The sequence below is a fragment of the Hemicordylus capensis genome, chromosome 3 (assembly GCF_027244095.1).
Source record: "Hemicordylus capensis ecotype Gifberg chromosome 3, rHemCap1.1.pri, whole genome shotgun sequence".
NCBI classification, from domain to species: Eukaryota; Metazoa; Chordata; class Lepidosauria; order Squamata; family Cordylidae; genus Hemicordylus; species Hemicordylus capensis.
Genome location: NC_069659.1, coordinates 117,825,770 through 117,840,122, shown reverse-complemented (window position 1 = coordinate 117,840,122; position 14,353 = coordinate 117,825,770). Strand labels below are relative to the sequence as shown.

At 42.7% G+C, this 14,353-nt stretch overlaps 1 protein-coding gene across 5 annotated transcripts in view; it reads left to right on the top strand.

Moving 5' to 3' along the window:
- EGFL6 (EGF like domain multiple 6) overlaps positions 1-14,353 on the top strand; it is a 78,451-nt gene that overhangs the window by 46,715 nt on the left and 17,383 nt on the right. For 3 of the 5 annotated variants that reach the window (XM_053310460.1, XM_053310458.1, XM_053310457.1), the window contains 4 exons: positions 1,872-1,991; positions 3,173-3,292; positions 8,193-8,327; positions 11,343-11,465. In XM_053310460.1, the coding sequence (XP_053166435.1) occupies positions 1,872-1,991; positions 3,173-3,292; positions 8,193-8,327; positions 11,343-11,465 (498 nt within the window). The remainder of the gene's footprint in view (positions 1-1,871; positions 1,992-3,172; positions 3,293-8,192; positions 8,328-11,342; positions 11,466-14,353) is intronic. The other 2 variants (XM_053310459.1, XM_053310461.1) reach the window with 2 other exon arrangements.

Sequence of the window (14,353 nt, the reverse complement as noted above, 5' to 3'; positions counted from 1 at the left end):
ATGAGATATCAGTGTTGTGGAACATTTAGGAAACAGTGACCATAGTATGATCAAATTCAGCATACATGTGAGGAGAGAATCAGCAAGGAAGTCGAACACAGACACTTTGAACTTCAGAGAGGAAACGTCTCTAAAATGAAGAGTTTGGTGAAAAGAAAACTGAAAAGGAAAATCAAGAGAGTCACTTTGCTCCAGAATGCATGGAGTTCATTTAAAACCACAATAATAGAAGCCAATTTAGAATGTTTACCAAAAAAAGAGGAAAGAAGCTACCATCAAGTCTAAAAGAATGCCAGCATGGCTAACAATGAAGCTATAAAGGGGAAGAATTCCTTCAGAAATGGGAAGGCCTACCCAAGTGAACAGAAAGGAACACAAGGAACACAAACTCTGGCAAAAGAAATGCAAGGTGACAATAATGGGGGTGAAAAGAGTTTGAGAAACATTTAGCTAAAAGCATCAAGGGGAATAACAAAAACTTCTTTAAATACATCAGAAGCAGGAAACCTAGTGAAGAGGCCATTAGCAATAGCAATAGCAATAGCAATAGCACTTACATTTATATACCGCTCTATAGCCGGAGCTCTCTAAGCGGTTTACAATGATTTAGCATATTGCCCCCAACATTCTGGGTACTCATTTTACCAACCTCGGAAGGATGGAAGGCTGAGTCAACCTTGAGCCCCTGGTCAGGATCGAACTTGTAACCTTCTGGTTACAGGGCGGCAGTTTTACCACTGCGCCACCAGGGGCTCCCTGGTGAGGGATTAGATCTTGCCTTGGGCTTCCCAGAGGCATCTGGTGGGCCATTGTGTGAAACAGGATGCTGGACTGGATGGGACTTGGGCCTGATCCAGCAGGGCTGTTCTTATGTACACATCTACCCTAGCAGCCCCTGCAGTGTAGATGTGACTAGCCTTTATACCTATATACCTTCATATGAGTGGTAGTAGCCTTCTAATTTTGCAAGTTGTCTTCAAAATCCTTAAACCATGTTGTGGAGTAGGGATGTGCATGGAACCAGTTGCACTCCCAGGCTGGGGGATTGTTTTAAGGCATGGGGAGGGTAGCCACTTCTGGTATTATGCTGACTGGGGCAGCAATCCGGTATTATGCTGACTGGGCAGCAAGTGGGTATACAGCCACCCCACACCAGCAATTTTAATAGCAGTACCAGTGGGGTAAACACAGTGGGGGAGGTAACTCCCCGCACCTTAAAGTAACACCTTCCCCACACCTTAAAGTAACCCCCTCCCTGCCTCCAAACCAGCTTGATCGCCAGTCTTTCGAACCGGTTTATCAGTCTGTGAATAGACCGCCAAACCAGTTCGTGCACACCCCTATTGTGGAGCTATGCAGATCTATATTCTCAGTTTTTCCATATGTCATTTGCCCCAGGTTGCAGACAAGAACAGCCAGAGTAAGGAAAACTTTCTTGCTGGTCTTATATGTACATAGAGAAACTTTACAGTTTTAATGTTGAATTATAGTGGCCAAATCTAAGAATGTCTCTGAGCTGTGATGACAAGCCTAGAAGGTCAAACTGTAACCAAGATTATAACAGCTGTTTTCTTTCCTCCCTTCTCTGTGCAGTCTATCTACTGGTACAAAACACTTTTCTAGGTTCTGTCAGGTGCTCCAGGAACTTCTGGCTAGTGTTCCTAGCACACACACAGCACCAGATGGTTTGCTGTATTCCTTCTTTCAAGACTCAGGCTCAGTGAAATCCTAGAGAGAGAGAGAGAGAGAGAGAGAGAGAGAGAGAGAATGAGAGATTCCCCTGATGAGAATTTGAGACATGAAGTAATACTACAGGAACATTTTTTCCTCCAAAGATCCCTGAACTCATTTTATTCCAATGGTTTCTGCAGATATAAATGAATGTGGATTGAAACCACATCCTTGTGAACACAGATGTATGAACACACACGGCAGCTACAAGTGCTATTGTCTCAATGGCTACATGCTCATGGCAGATGGCACCTGCACAAGTAAGTGACAAATATTATAGAACCAAGTAAATGAGACAGGATCATATAATTACTTAGATGCTCACAACATAACTTATTCTAACCATTGGACAGCAGCTGTTGTACTTATGCCCGATGGATTTGTTGGCTTCTTTGTGGTGTCAGTATCAAAGGATATTCTCTCATCACTATTTACATTGTTCAATAGATAATTGTAGATCTAATTTGTATTTGGGGATATTTAGAGTGCAGTCATTTTCGCACACCTTGGCAGCCAGCAATGGAGTCAGCTCTTTAAGCTCCATCCATTTCCCATTACATACAATAAATCAGATAAAGCCAAATCTGAAATCACTCTCCAAAATCACTGTCTGATAACTTGAGAAGGAAAGTTTTTTTTAAAAAGTCTTGAATTTATGTATGTATTTTAAAGGTTTCATATTGCAGATATTTTTATTTCATATTTACAGATCCCCTTGAGATCTGCACTAGAATGGCATTAACTTAGAAAGGGGTAAAAGGACAAGCTTCTAACCAGATTCCTGATAAGTATGAATTGAAAAGGTCCAAAGATATACATCAGAGAGAATGTTTGTCTTAATAACTTGGGATATAAACAGTGTAAAAAAGGAGGAATATTTCTAGTAGTTTTGGTTGCCCTTGTATACTGGTAAAATCATTCTCTCACAGGATAATGGATCTTCATGCACTGAAAAAAGCAGAACCATAAGCATTTGTTACTAATGGGATGTCACATGACGTTTCAGAGCAATAGAACATTTGTAGAATGGGGGCAGGGGGGAAATGCATCCAGGCAGGTTAGGTATAGCCTTAGAGTGAATTTCTAGATAAACACGTTTAATATCTGCAGTACAAAAAAGGGTGAAAATCACGTAAAAATCCAGAGCTTTATTTGTTCTTTTTGCCATAGCAGTATCCACTGCCAAAGAGACAAATCACATTTTGGAACAGGTTGTCTCTTTGTCAGAGGGAAGAGTAGCAACTAATACAGCAACAAAGAAACAATAGCCTAACTTGCAATGTTCTCCCATGTACTCAACATCTCTTCTTTGTATCCCAGCCAGTTAATACCAATATTCATATTATCAGAAAACAGATTGCAAGATTATTCTAAATGTAGTCTTCTTATTCAGTATTAACAGATACTAGTCTAGCTTTTGACAAACCATGTGTTTTTAAAGATTCCAGGACATGTGCCATGGTGAATTGCCAATATGGCTGCGAAGAGGTGAAAGATGATGTGCGATGCTTGTGTCCTTCAAGTGGACTTCATTTAGCACCAAATGGAAAAACATGCATAGGTACATCTGGATGTTTTTATCTACTTGATGTCGTCAACATAAATGATTCTAAGAATTCAAAGTTGCCTTGCTTTATGAACACAGTGGTGCTAATCACTGACTATAATTCTAGAGAGAAATGAATCCACTAACCACTAGCTTGTAGTTGTTTTTAACTGTATGAGTTAGAATTACTATTTTTATGTAGATGTAGTAGTAGTAGTAGTAGTAGTAGTAATTAATAACTACATCCACTAGATGAAGCAAAAAGTCTCAGGTGAGTACAAATCAATACATGAGCTATAGCCTTCGCACTTACACACATGTTTCTTGACTTTCATTGCCACCTTAGGGTTGCAAATGCCAGATTATAATTCTACAGTGATGGTAAGAAGACACAACTTGCAGAATTTCCCTACTATGCAGTTCATAAAGGTATAGCAGACCTGTCAGGGGACTGTTCACACATGTGGAGCACTAGTGGCCCCAAGCAGCCACAGAGCTAGGTAGCCAGAACACCTGGCAGTGGAGAAATTCCCCAGTGCACTGTACTCCTCAGGTGGTGCATTGTGGGATTTCTGGAGGCTGGGCTGCATTTCCCCAGGCTGCATTTCCCCAGCCTTGTGTGGGCGTGCGAGCAGCGCTGCTGAGAAGAAGAGAATCATCTGTAGGGAAGGTCGGTACGATCCTGCCTCCCCTCAGCCCCACACCATCAGGTCATGTGAACGACCTTAGGGTGTAGACCTAGCAACCCTTGGCACATGTGTCTTACTGCTTACGGAAGCCTTCCTTACTTGTCCACTTCTTTCCTGCCAATATCACACAACTTGTCCTATCCTATTTGAGACTTTGCCTTAGTTTTTCCCTGTCTATTTCTTTCTTCAGCTCTATATGTCCACCACCCAATGTTTACACGGTCCCCTAATTTCCATCCAACTTGATCTCATTTCCTTCCATCCTGTCTCTTGATCAACCACCATAGCACTTCTGTCTCTCCCAAATCCTATAACGTATATAGCTCCTCCTGACTTTTGATACTGTGAGTTGTTTTATAGAGCTCTTGAGCCACTTTCCCCTTGAGTTACCTTTTTCCTCTGTACTTTTCCTCAAGTCCTTTCTTCTTCCCACTTTTTTTTTTCATGTTAGTGTTTCTTAGTCCATTGTACAACTGAACTGTGATCCCTGCCTTCAGCCACGTTGCCTCTAGGCTCCCTGCCGCTTCACTATCCCACACATTGGGATCTCTTCCTAGTCCCCAGCCTGGAAGTTTCTTTCTCAGTCAGAAAACTGACAAGTTTTTCTTCCATATAAGAAGCTGGACTACAAAAATTCTGACAGCTTTTCCCAGCAGCTGAAGGGCTCATGAATATTCTGTGCCTTCACAGAGCTCAGTCCACCAGTGTCAGGAACTTTGCTATCACAAGCTGAATACAAGATAGATACTTACCGTTTACATAAGAATGTTCAGTGTAGGTATTATCTAAATAATCCTGAGAACAGTCCAAAATTGGATTGGTGGTATTCTCCTCATATTACAATTGTGGAATGAGGCTGAGAGGTAGTGTTTTGCCTGGGACTAGATTTGAAATTTGAAATGGAGACTTCCAGATGATCTGTAGGTCAGTGGTAGAGTGTTTGTTTAGGTCCCAAGTTCAGTCTCTGGCATCTCCAGGTAAAACTGAGAGAGATTCCTGCCTGAAATCTTGGACAGCCACTGCCAGTCTGTGTAGACAATACTGAGCCAGATGGACCAATGGTTTGACCCAGTAACTCAGTTTGACTCAGTGTAAACATTTGACTCAGTGACCCTGTGTTCTGCAGACCTAAGTTACATCTGCAGCTGCTCCACTGCACCAGCTGTTTTGGACCCCCATCTTATTTAGAACTCCAGCTTTTATTGATTAGACAAACTTGTTTTCTCTCCCATTTTTCATATAAGTATGAAACTGGACCTTGTCTAACTGTGCCTTGGACAAAACTGATACCCTAAATACATGGTACTGTTTGTGCCTAGTACAGCAATGGAAAACTAGTTGTTGGTTTTGTCAGTACTCTGAGGGCTGTGATCCTCCTCTGTCTCCAGTGCAGGATGGCACATGTTTTACAAACTAGTGAGCCCAGATCAGTGCTGGCACAAGTATAACAGAGAAAAGTGCTGGGTTTTTAAATGTCTTACCAGACCTTAAAATGAGATCTTCTTAATGTTTTTGCACACTTTGATATCTGTTCTCCTATGTGTGATGTCTTAGGAGAAGTGAGGAGTCTTAGTGGAAAGGGGGGGGGAATTACTTCATCCTAGAAACCGCTGGGGATCTTTTAGAGCCTAGGAGAAACTGACAAGGACAGGAAATGAACTTGAACTGTGATTGCAGGCACGCATAATCTTTCAATCCACATATTCATTAAACATATCAACCTGGAAGCATTGTGCCGCTGAGAGCCTGTTTTTGACATACAGCTGCAATAGCAAGCTGTACACGGATTTCATGACCTGAGAGTATTTTATCTAGTATAGAAACCAAAGAAAGAGCCCATAGGAATTCTTGGCTCAGCTGCTAAACCATAAATATGCCACAGAAGGAAACACTATTCCTTTTCTCCCAAATTTGTGGGGTCCTGCTCAGAAGACTCTCCTTTTCCCTATATCAGCAGGACTGTCTTTGCCCCTGCCATTCTGCATAGTCTGATTAATGTTTACTTGAAGCTTTTGGCAACAGCAGGAAACGCAGTTTTAATAGAGCAGTCAACCTCATGCACTGACGTTGATTGTTTATATTTACATTTGCTTCATCTGTAAAATACTTCATCAATGAAAATAATCCATCTGGGTGGGTGTTCATTATTCCAAGTTAAGGATCGTGCTGCAAAAACAACTATTGACATCTCTGAAGATTTTTCTGGCAGAACAACTTGCTGGGAGATCATTAGAACTGTTTTGAGACTTTTAGCACTTTCCAACCAATGTATATTGCAATCAGATGAAGAATACATGAATTTATACAAGCCTAGCTTGACCTCAGTTCAGCACTTTAGGGAACATTTAGGAAATGGAGTCTCTCTCTCTCTCTCTCTCTCTCTCTCTCTCTCTCTCTCTCTCTCTCTCTCTCTCTCTCTCTCTGTGTGTGTGCCTCAAGTGCAAACATTGATATGGGCTGTTTTACACCTTGAGGTAAGAACCCAGGTTCTACCCACTATGGCCCATAAACTTTCCAGGCCCCCCTGTCCCCGTGATGCCAGGGTGGGAACAAATATACTCATTTAATGCATTGCTTCTCAGCCTTTCACAAGTTGTGTGTGTGTGTGTTCATTTAACAGGCACTAGAAATCATTGAACAACCACTCCATAAATAAATGAGATAAATAAATCTTAAAGAATGTACGATCACTGTAATTTGAATACTATATGGATGTATCTGTTGGCTGCTAGGTATTATTAGTGGGCTTGTTTATCTTTCTCTTGGTATATGTGTATATGAACCATGTGACTCTTGGCTTGGTGCCACAACTGGCATTTCACTTTCAGGAACCATTCTTGCAAAACTGGCCTGATAATATTGTTAGGCTGCCTCTGGTTGCCTTACTTCTTCGAGTAGTGAGAGGTTCCAGGGGCTACCTTGGATACTGGTTTCCTTGGAGGAAAGAGTCACTGCAGACTGATGGCATCTTTGTAGTGTTTAGTTTATTTACACAAATACACAGGTTGAGCATTGAATTGAGATAGAAGATCAGATTGTTCTTAGAAGCAGGAGCAGCTGGTGAGGTCAGCGCAGGCGGGGGGGGCGGGAGGCGGCAGCGAGAGGCACCTTTATGGAGTTAATAAGCAGGTGCTTACCTTCGTGTAAGCAGCACCTGCAAGCTGCGGCCACAATCCTGTGTGGGGTGGCGGCGCTCCTCCTGGCATCCGGCGTGGATGCCGGCCAGAGCACTGCCACCCCACATGAGATTGTGGCCGCAGCTTGTAGGTGCTGCTTACATGATAGTAAGCACCTGCTTATTACCTCCTTAAAGGTGCCTCTTGCTGCTGCTCCTCCCCGGCACTGCCCTCAGCCGCTGCTCCTGCTTAGAAGTCAGGTTACATTAGAGAGGCCGTAGCTCCCTGCTTTGGATCCTTCATTCCAAGCCCTTTCTCTCAAATCCATTCTTGAGTCTCCCATTTAGCTGCTTCCTGCTCTTTTCAGGCACACACTTGAAAAGGGAGGGGGGAAAGGGGAGCAGAGCAATGTCACCTTCAGGCCTCCTTTCAGGTAAATCCTACGTGCTTTTTGCCAGACTCATCATGGTATCCCTCATTCAGATTAGTCAGAGGCATTAGCAACACATCCTCTGGCTGTCCATTATCTAGTAATTAGCTTACAAAAGAATAGCCAGCCTGCTAACTGCCACCAACTGCAACTATACATTGAACTATGGCCAGTTTTTAAGCCTTCAGCAGATATTAGGCTAGAATTTAAGGTTGCTTCTGAATTGCATCTGAGACCAAATTTGGGGCAAAACCTAGTTCTGCCCAGTGCAACTGTATCGTGAATGGAGCAGAGATTAGAATTTATTGGGATCCCCATAGCTTTGGAGTCTAGCTATGTGACTCTGAATGGCATGTGTGAAGCAACTGAGGCATATGAAGCAACTGAATGGCATGTGTGAAGCAACTGTTTAGTGTTATGGATGGCAGATATGCAGAAGGTATCTGCCAGAATCCAGTAGGCCAGATGGATTTTTCACAAAAATTCATGGACCAGAACCAAGATAAGCAGAATCAAAGACTACATTCCACAAACAGATTTTGCACATCTCTACTAGAATGGGATGTGCAATTCTAGCAGTAGTCATTGCCATATTTTATTCACCATGGTGACCATTACATTTTTATTTCATCATCTTCCTCTTGATTCCTGCTTCATGAAATTTCATTTTCATGACCTAGATATTGATGAGTGCTCCACTGGCAAAGCTATTTGCTCTTTCAACCGCAGATGTGTCAACACATTTGGAAGTTACTATTGCAAGTGCCAGATTGGGTATGAACTGAAATATGTGAGTGGCCGATATAACTGTGTAGGTAAGAATTAGATTCTGGTTCTGCTTCTTTATCTTGTTTCCTTACAAATGTGCATATTACTGTGGGTTTTTTTAGTCTCTCTGAAGTCAGGTGGCAATTTTGCTTGTAACAAAGCTACAAATTGATGTTTAATTTGGTGGCCTAAGAAGTTAGGCACAAGAGTTTATTCAGAACTTTACATGGCACTTTGATAGGTGCTTCCTGCCTAGTTACAAAATGAATGAAATCTTTAAAAAATCAAAAGAAGCAGAGACAACTACTATTTATGTTAACTTGCCTGTCATATATTTCAGTCCACATTAGTGTGGAGCTCCTGCTGTCCTTGTTTGCCATGCTATCCAAAGGTGGTACAAATCAATGAGGATTCTTTGCACTTATGTATTCTATTTATTTATTTTTTACATTTATATCCTGCTCTACCTCCAAGGAGCTCAGAGTGGTGTATGTGGTTATTTTTATCCTCACAACAACCCTGTGAGGTAGGTTAGGTTGAGAGATACATGACTGGCCCAGAATCATCCAGTGAGTTTCATGGTTGAATGGGGATTCAATCTCGGGTCTTCTCGGTCCTAGTCCAACGCTCTAACCACTATGCTAAGCTGGCTCTTTTACCATCTTAGGTGATGGCTCTTTTACCATCTTAGGTGTATGTGGGGAAACCAGAGTGGCAACTGACACCTCAGTTGTCCTAAATTGGAATAGGATGAAGGAAAGGCAGTCAGGTTCTGTGCCTACAAGGCATGATCTGAAATGTGTTGTTGCATTTCTGTCAAAATAAAATAAAATAAAAAAGCAGCTGCAGGGTGTGGGATCTGGATTAGGAGTGCAGCATGGGAGCAGGGAGGCTTAACCCTTTCTCTTCACACCATTTTCCTGATCACACACACACTGAAGAATTTGTGGAAATTGCAGCTTCTCTTCTAGGGCAAACAGCAGCTTCAGCAGGGCAGGACTTTCATCAGGGAAATGGTGCAGGGCCAAAGAATCATTCATGCCCCCCACTCCTCTCCACTGTGTCATGGTCCTGTGCCAGATTAGCCCTTCTAAGGCTGGTTCTTACACCCCTAGACAGAAATGTGATGATAAAATTTCACACCACATCTCATTTGGCCCTTAGTAACTGACTTCATAACAGTTTGTAAGAGATAGAGCAGTTCTCCATGTCTGCAGTTCAGATAGGTGGAGACCCAAAACATCACTTCTCCTGTCCCCTCTCCTCCAAGACTGAGGAATGTGCAGGTTTATTCCACAGTTGGCCAACCTGAAGCTCTCCAGTGGTTATTGGATTACAAATCCCATCATCCCCAGCTGCAGTTGGGATGATGAGATTTGTAATCCAGTCATGACTAGAGAGCCGCAGGTTGGCCAGCCCTTGTTTATTTTCATCCTCTGACCCTTCTGACATAAGAAGATACCCCAAGCAGTATTGCACTTGAAGGGTGGGATTAGGTATAAGCATTTTGAATAAATAAGTAGAGTCACAGTGAGGCTTGGTATCCCATTGGAATTGTGCTGGTCCTATCACATTGCCTGACATATTACACTGACAAACTGTATCTTAGTCATGCATCCTGGAACATCAAATGAACAATCAGTTATCGAAGAAGACAAAACTGACAATTCATTCAAAGAAAAATTTCAAATGGCATTTGCATCCTTCTGTGCCTTCATCTGTGGACTCCCTCATGCTGTATGTGCATAGGATAGGATAGGCTTTTAATATAATAATTAATCTAATATTTGGGATTTGTTTTCAATCCAATTTGAACTGGAAATCGCAGCAGTTACACGTTATTTCCCTGGCCCATAACACACTATATGCCTTTTTGTGCTTTTTTTATGGGAAAGGTGGCCAATTTATACCTATGGCCTTGCGAGTGCTTCGAGCCAAGATTGTGGCTCAAATACTCTTCGGAGACACTTTCTGGATCCAAGGGACCCATTCAGATACCAAATCTATCCAGTCTAGATTCCTTAGAGCTATATTTAGCGTCCCTACTTGTGTATCTTATGCTGCATTATGTTTGGAGACTGATTCATATCCGACCTCCTGTCTAGCTTGGGAGGCCTCATTGATATGCTGGCTTAGACTCTGTTTGGACCCTCAGGGACCTTCATATGTTCAGTATATGTGGAGAGATACCTTCCCTAACCCATGGTTGTCTGCTGTCACCGATAAATTGTTGGGGATGGGGCTTTCTCCCTCTTACATTTTTTCCTTGGGATTTGCAAAGGCAAAGGCTATTGTCATATAGCCTCTAAAGGACATTGAGTACCAATGCCTAGTTGACCTTGGAAATAGATGTTGTTCCCCTTTATACCTTGGCATTTCTCTTCCAGCTGGGAAACAGGCTGCTAGATATTTAACCACTCTTCACTTTGTTAAATTTAGGTCAGCCTTTGCTAGGGCTAGGATGAATGTACTTCCTTCGGTTTTGATCCAAAGGAGGTTCTCTAAAGAACCCCCTGTTTCGGGGTTGTGTCCATGTGGGGAGGGCAGCTTGGAAACAGTCACTCATATTTTACTATATTGCTCTTTCTGTCGTGACTCTAGGAGTGAACTACTGCATCCATTACTAGAGCAATTTCCTAGTAGGCCTGATTCCTTTTATCTTAACTATTGTTTAGCTGATACTAACGATGAAGTCACCAAAGTGGTAGCCAAATTTATTTATGGGGCAATGAGAAAGACATCTCACCACGGTCTTTTATAGGTTTGATTTTATGGTAGTTTTAGTTTTATTTGTATACGTACTGTTATATTTACTCTATTTATTATAATTCTGAATGGCTGTGTTATTGTCACTTCTGCTGCTGTATGGCCTATGGCTGCAATAAAAGAACTAGTTGACAGGATAGGCTTTTAATATATCATTTACAAATTTGCCACCATTTTTTCCTGACAGGGTTCTTGAGTTTTAACGCCTGCAATACAGGCAAGAATAAGCGAGTGCAGCATTTCCCAGCATGAAGTCTTTGGCTTTTGTTTTTCTCCTAATATATTTCTCTATGTAGATATAAATGAATGCACAGCAAATGTGCCCAAGTGTAGCTTCTATGCAGAGTGCCTCAATACTCAGGGATCCTTCAAGTGCAAATGTAAACCGGGCTACAGAGGCAACGGGTTTGAATGCTCTGGTAAGTACCAGCACATTGCGAGAGAAGTAGGATTGTTTTGCTCCATCCTACTCAAATGGTGGGGAGTTTAGATTTGTATCAAAAGAAATAATGTGCCATTCTTCTGGTGTTGTTTGTATTTGGGGCTATGCAGTTTTCCTTCTCCATTATATCCTCTGAACCAGGGGATTAATTAATTCCAGTGGTTCCATAGGAGAAACTTCTTTTATATATTTCTCAGGGGATGCGGCTGCTCTGGGAAGAGCATCTGTATGCTTGCATGCAGAAGGTTCCAAGTTCCCTCCCTGGCATCTCCAAGTTAGAACTGAGAGAGACTCCTGCCTGCAGCCTTGGAGAAGCCGCTGCCAATCTGGGTAGACAACACTGAGATAGATGGACCAGTGGTTTGACTCGGTATAAGGCAGCTTCCTATGTTCCTATGAAACAGAACAAACTTTGAACTTCCAGTATGAAAGTGTTCTTCTGTTTCTTGCTTAATTTCATACAGAATGAAGGGCTTAAAGTGTTAGGGAGCAATTCACTCAGGCAGACTGATGTTTTGAGAATGCAAGCAGAATTTGAACATAATGAAGTGGGCATGTTATTGCTTCATGCTGAACAGCTTAACCCGTACTTACACCACCACAAGGCTGCCAGGAGTGAGTCAAGAGATAATGCATTAAATGTAGGTTGAGGGTAGGGGTGTGCACTGGACCGCGGACCTGCAGTTCGGCACTGGGGTGGGGGGTTCCATTAAGGGCGGGGGGGGCTTTACTCACCCCTCCCGCGCTTTGCTGCTTTGGTGCCATAATTCGTTTAAAAAATGCGCTGCAGAATCGCTCTCCGCCCGCTCGCCGCTCCTATGGCTCCGGACCGGGGCTCCTTCTTGTCTTCAAAATCGGGCGGCAGGATACTTCCCTGCCGCCCCCGAAGCCCCCTCAAGCTATTTTAGCTCTTTAAATCTCGCCCCGGACCAAGTCCTATAGCGCTCGGGCGGGCGGCGGGGAGATGTCCGTCCGTCCCCGCCCCCTTCCCTGCCTTCTGTGAAGTGCAGGGAGCCTTCTGTGCGCGCCAAATGAATTATGGCGCCAAAGCTGGAAAGGGTGGGAGGGGTGAGTAAAGCCCCCCCCTGCCCTTAATGGAACCCCCCACCCTAACCCTCCCGAACCAAAACCACCCCTTTTCCGGACCGGTTCGGAGGCCAGTAGAATGGCCTCCGAACCGGTCTGTGCACACTACTAGTTGAGGGCAGAACTATATTGTACTTGTGACAGGGATGCCACTAAAAATAACATCCTTGTGCTGAATTCTCGAATCCTCCATAGATTATACCTGGTGAACTCATCATTGTATGTACTTCTCCAGCCCCACTCCACACCACTGTCTGCTTCTGGCAGTGGTTAGGAAATATACATGATAACATAATGATATAAGCATTGCTGCATGCTATAAAGAACTGGGGGAGAACTCAGTACAGGGATCTGGTTTCAGTGGCAGCCCTGTGTCTCTATTAAAGTATAATTCTTTCCTGAGATGCAAGCTGCATGTGGTGAAGGTATCCATGATCATCCATTGCATTCTTAACATGCTAAGTTAGCTGTGGTTTTCTGTAAACATTCATATATGTTTTTGAAATAAGAGGATGCTGTGAAAGGAGTTTACTTAGCTGTAAATTGTTTTTGCTTACCATTTTTAGTTCTTTATGCTCTCTCTTATTTAATATTGTCAAGACTTTTGATAAGCTTGTTTGACTCCCCAGCAGTGTTCCTTCTAACAGAGATTCCCAGATGTTGTTGGCTACAACTCCCATGATCCCCAGCCAAAGGCCATTGCAGCTGGGGATGCTGGGAGTTGCAGTGGACAACGTCTGGGAATCCCTGTTAAGAGGGATCACTGCTCCCCATTGAATATGAGGCCCAAAGCAAATTTTAAAATAAGCTACTCCTATTTCTGGATTTGACTTAAGTTCACTCCAGTATTTAAGTTTCTAATTATACCATGAAGCCTGCATAAATCTTGTTCATAAATATAAATAAATCATATAAATCCTAGGTTAGCTTGTAGCCAAAAAGACATCAAACAGATATGCAATTCTTGTTACCATTGCTTTAATTATGAGAAGGAAAGGTAAGGAAGCCTTAATGAAATCCACATGCCCCAACACTTGACGCCCCCCCCCCCCACACTTTCACCCAAATTAGCTCCCCAGAAGCCTTCTAAAAATATCAGCTAAAGGGACTGTCACAAAAGCTAAGAAGTCTGGGCCCTTTGCCCCTCTCCATAATTTGAACACTACTCCTTACATTACAAAATTGTATAAAGAAGCTTCCAAACCTCTGTCTGAACCATCTGTATTAATCAAAGGAAATTTGATAAAGATTGCTATTTCTTTACAGTAACAAAGTGCTGGACTTTTTCATTTACTTTTCACAATTATGCAGATATTTCTGTGAATCAATCCCTGACTTGAATTTCCTTTTAGTTTTTGCTTGACTTTGGGCTGGTTAAATCAATACGTGCCCAGCAGCCCACATGAAACGGAAATAGTGTTTAAACAAGTATTTGGAGTGCATGTAGGGGCCATTGAAATTGATTCACCTTGCAATTGACCCAATATGAAAATGTTGCTGGGGCGGGGGGGGCGTGTCTGAACATGTTTTAATTTCACTCTAAGTACTATAACAACCCAAGTGTGTCTATGTCTGGCTGAGGAAGTCCTGCAGGGATCGGATGTGCTGGATGAGTGAATCCAATCCCCAGACTGAACCCATGCCAGTGCCCCCTTAGTTTTCCAAAACCAGAACAGTAATGTTGCGCTGTAAGAATATTTTATTTCTATAGGAAGACTTCAAAGCAGGAACTGCAAGCAGATGTTCTGGTTTGCTGAGTAGTCATCCCTGGCTTAAAAA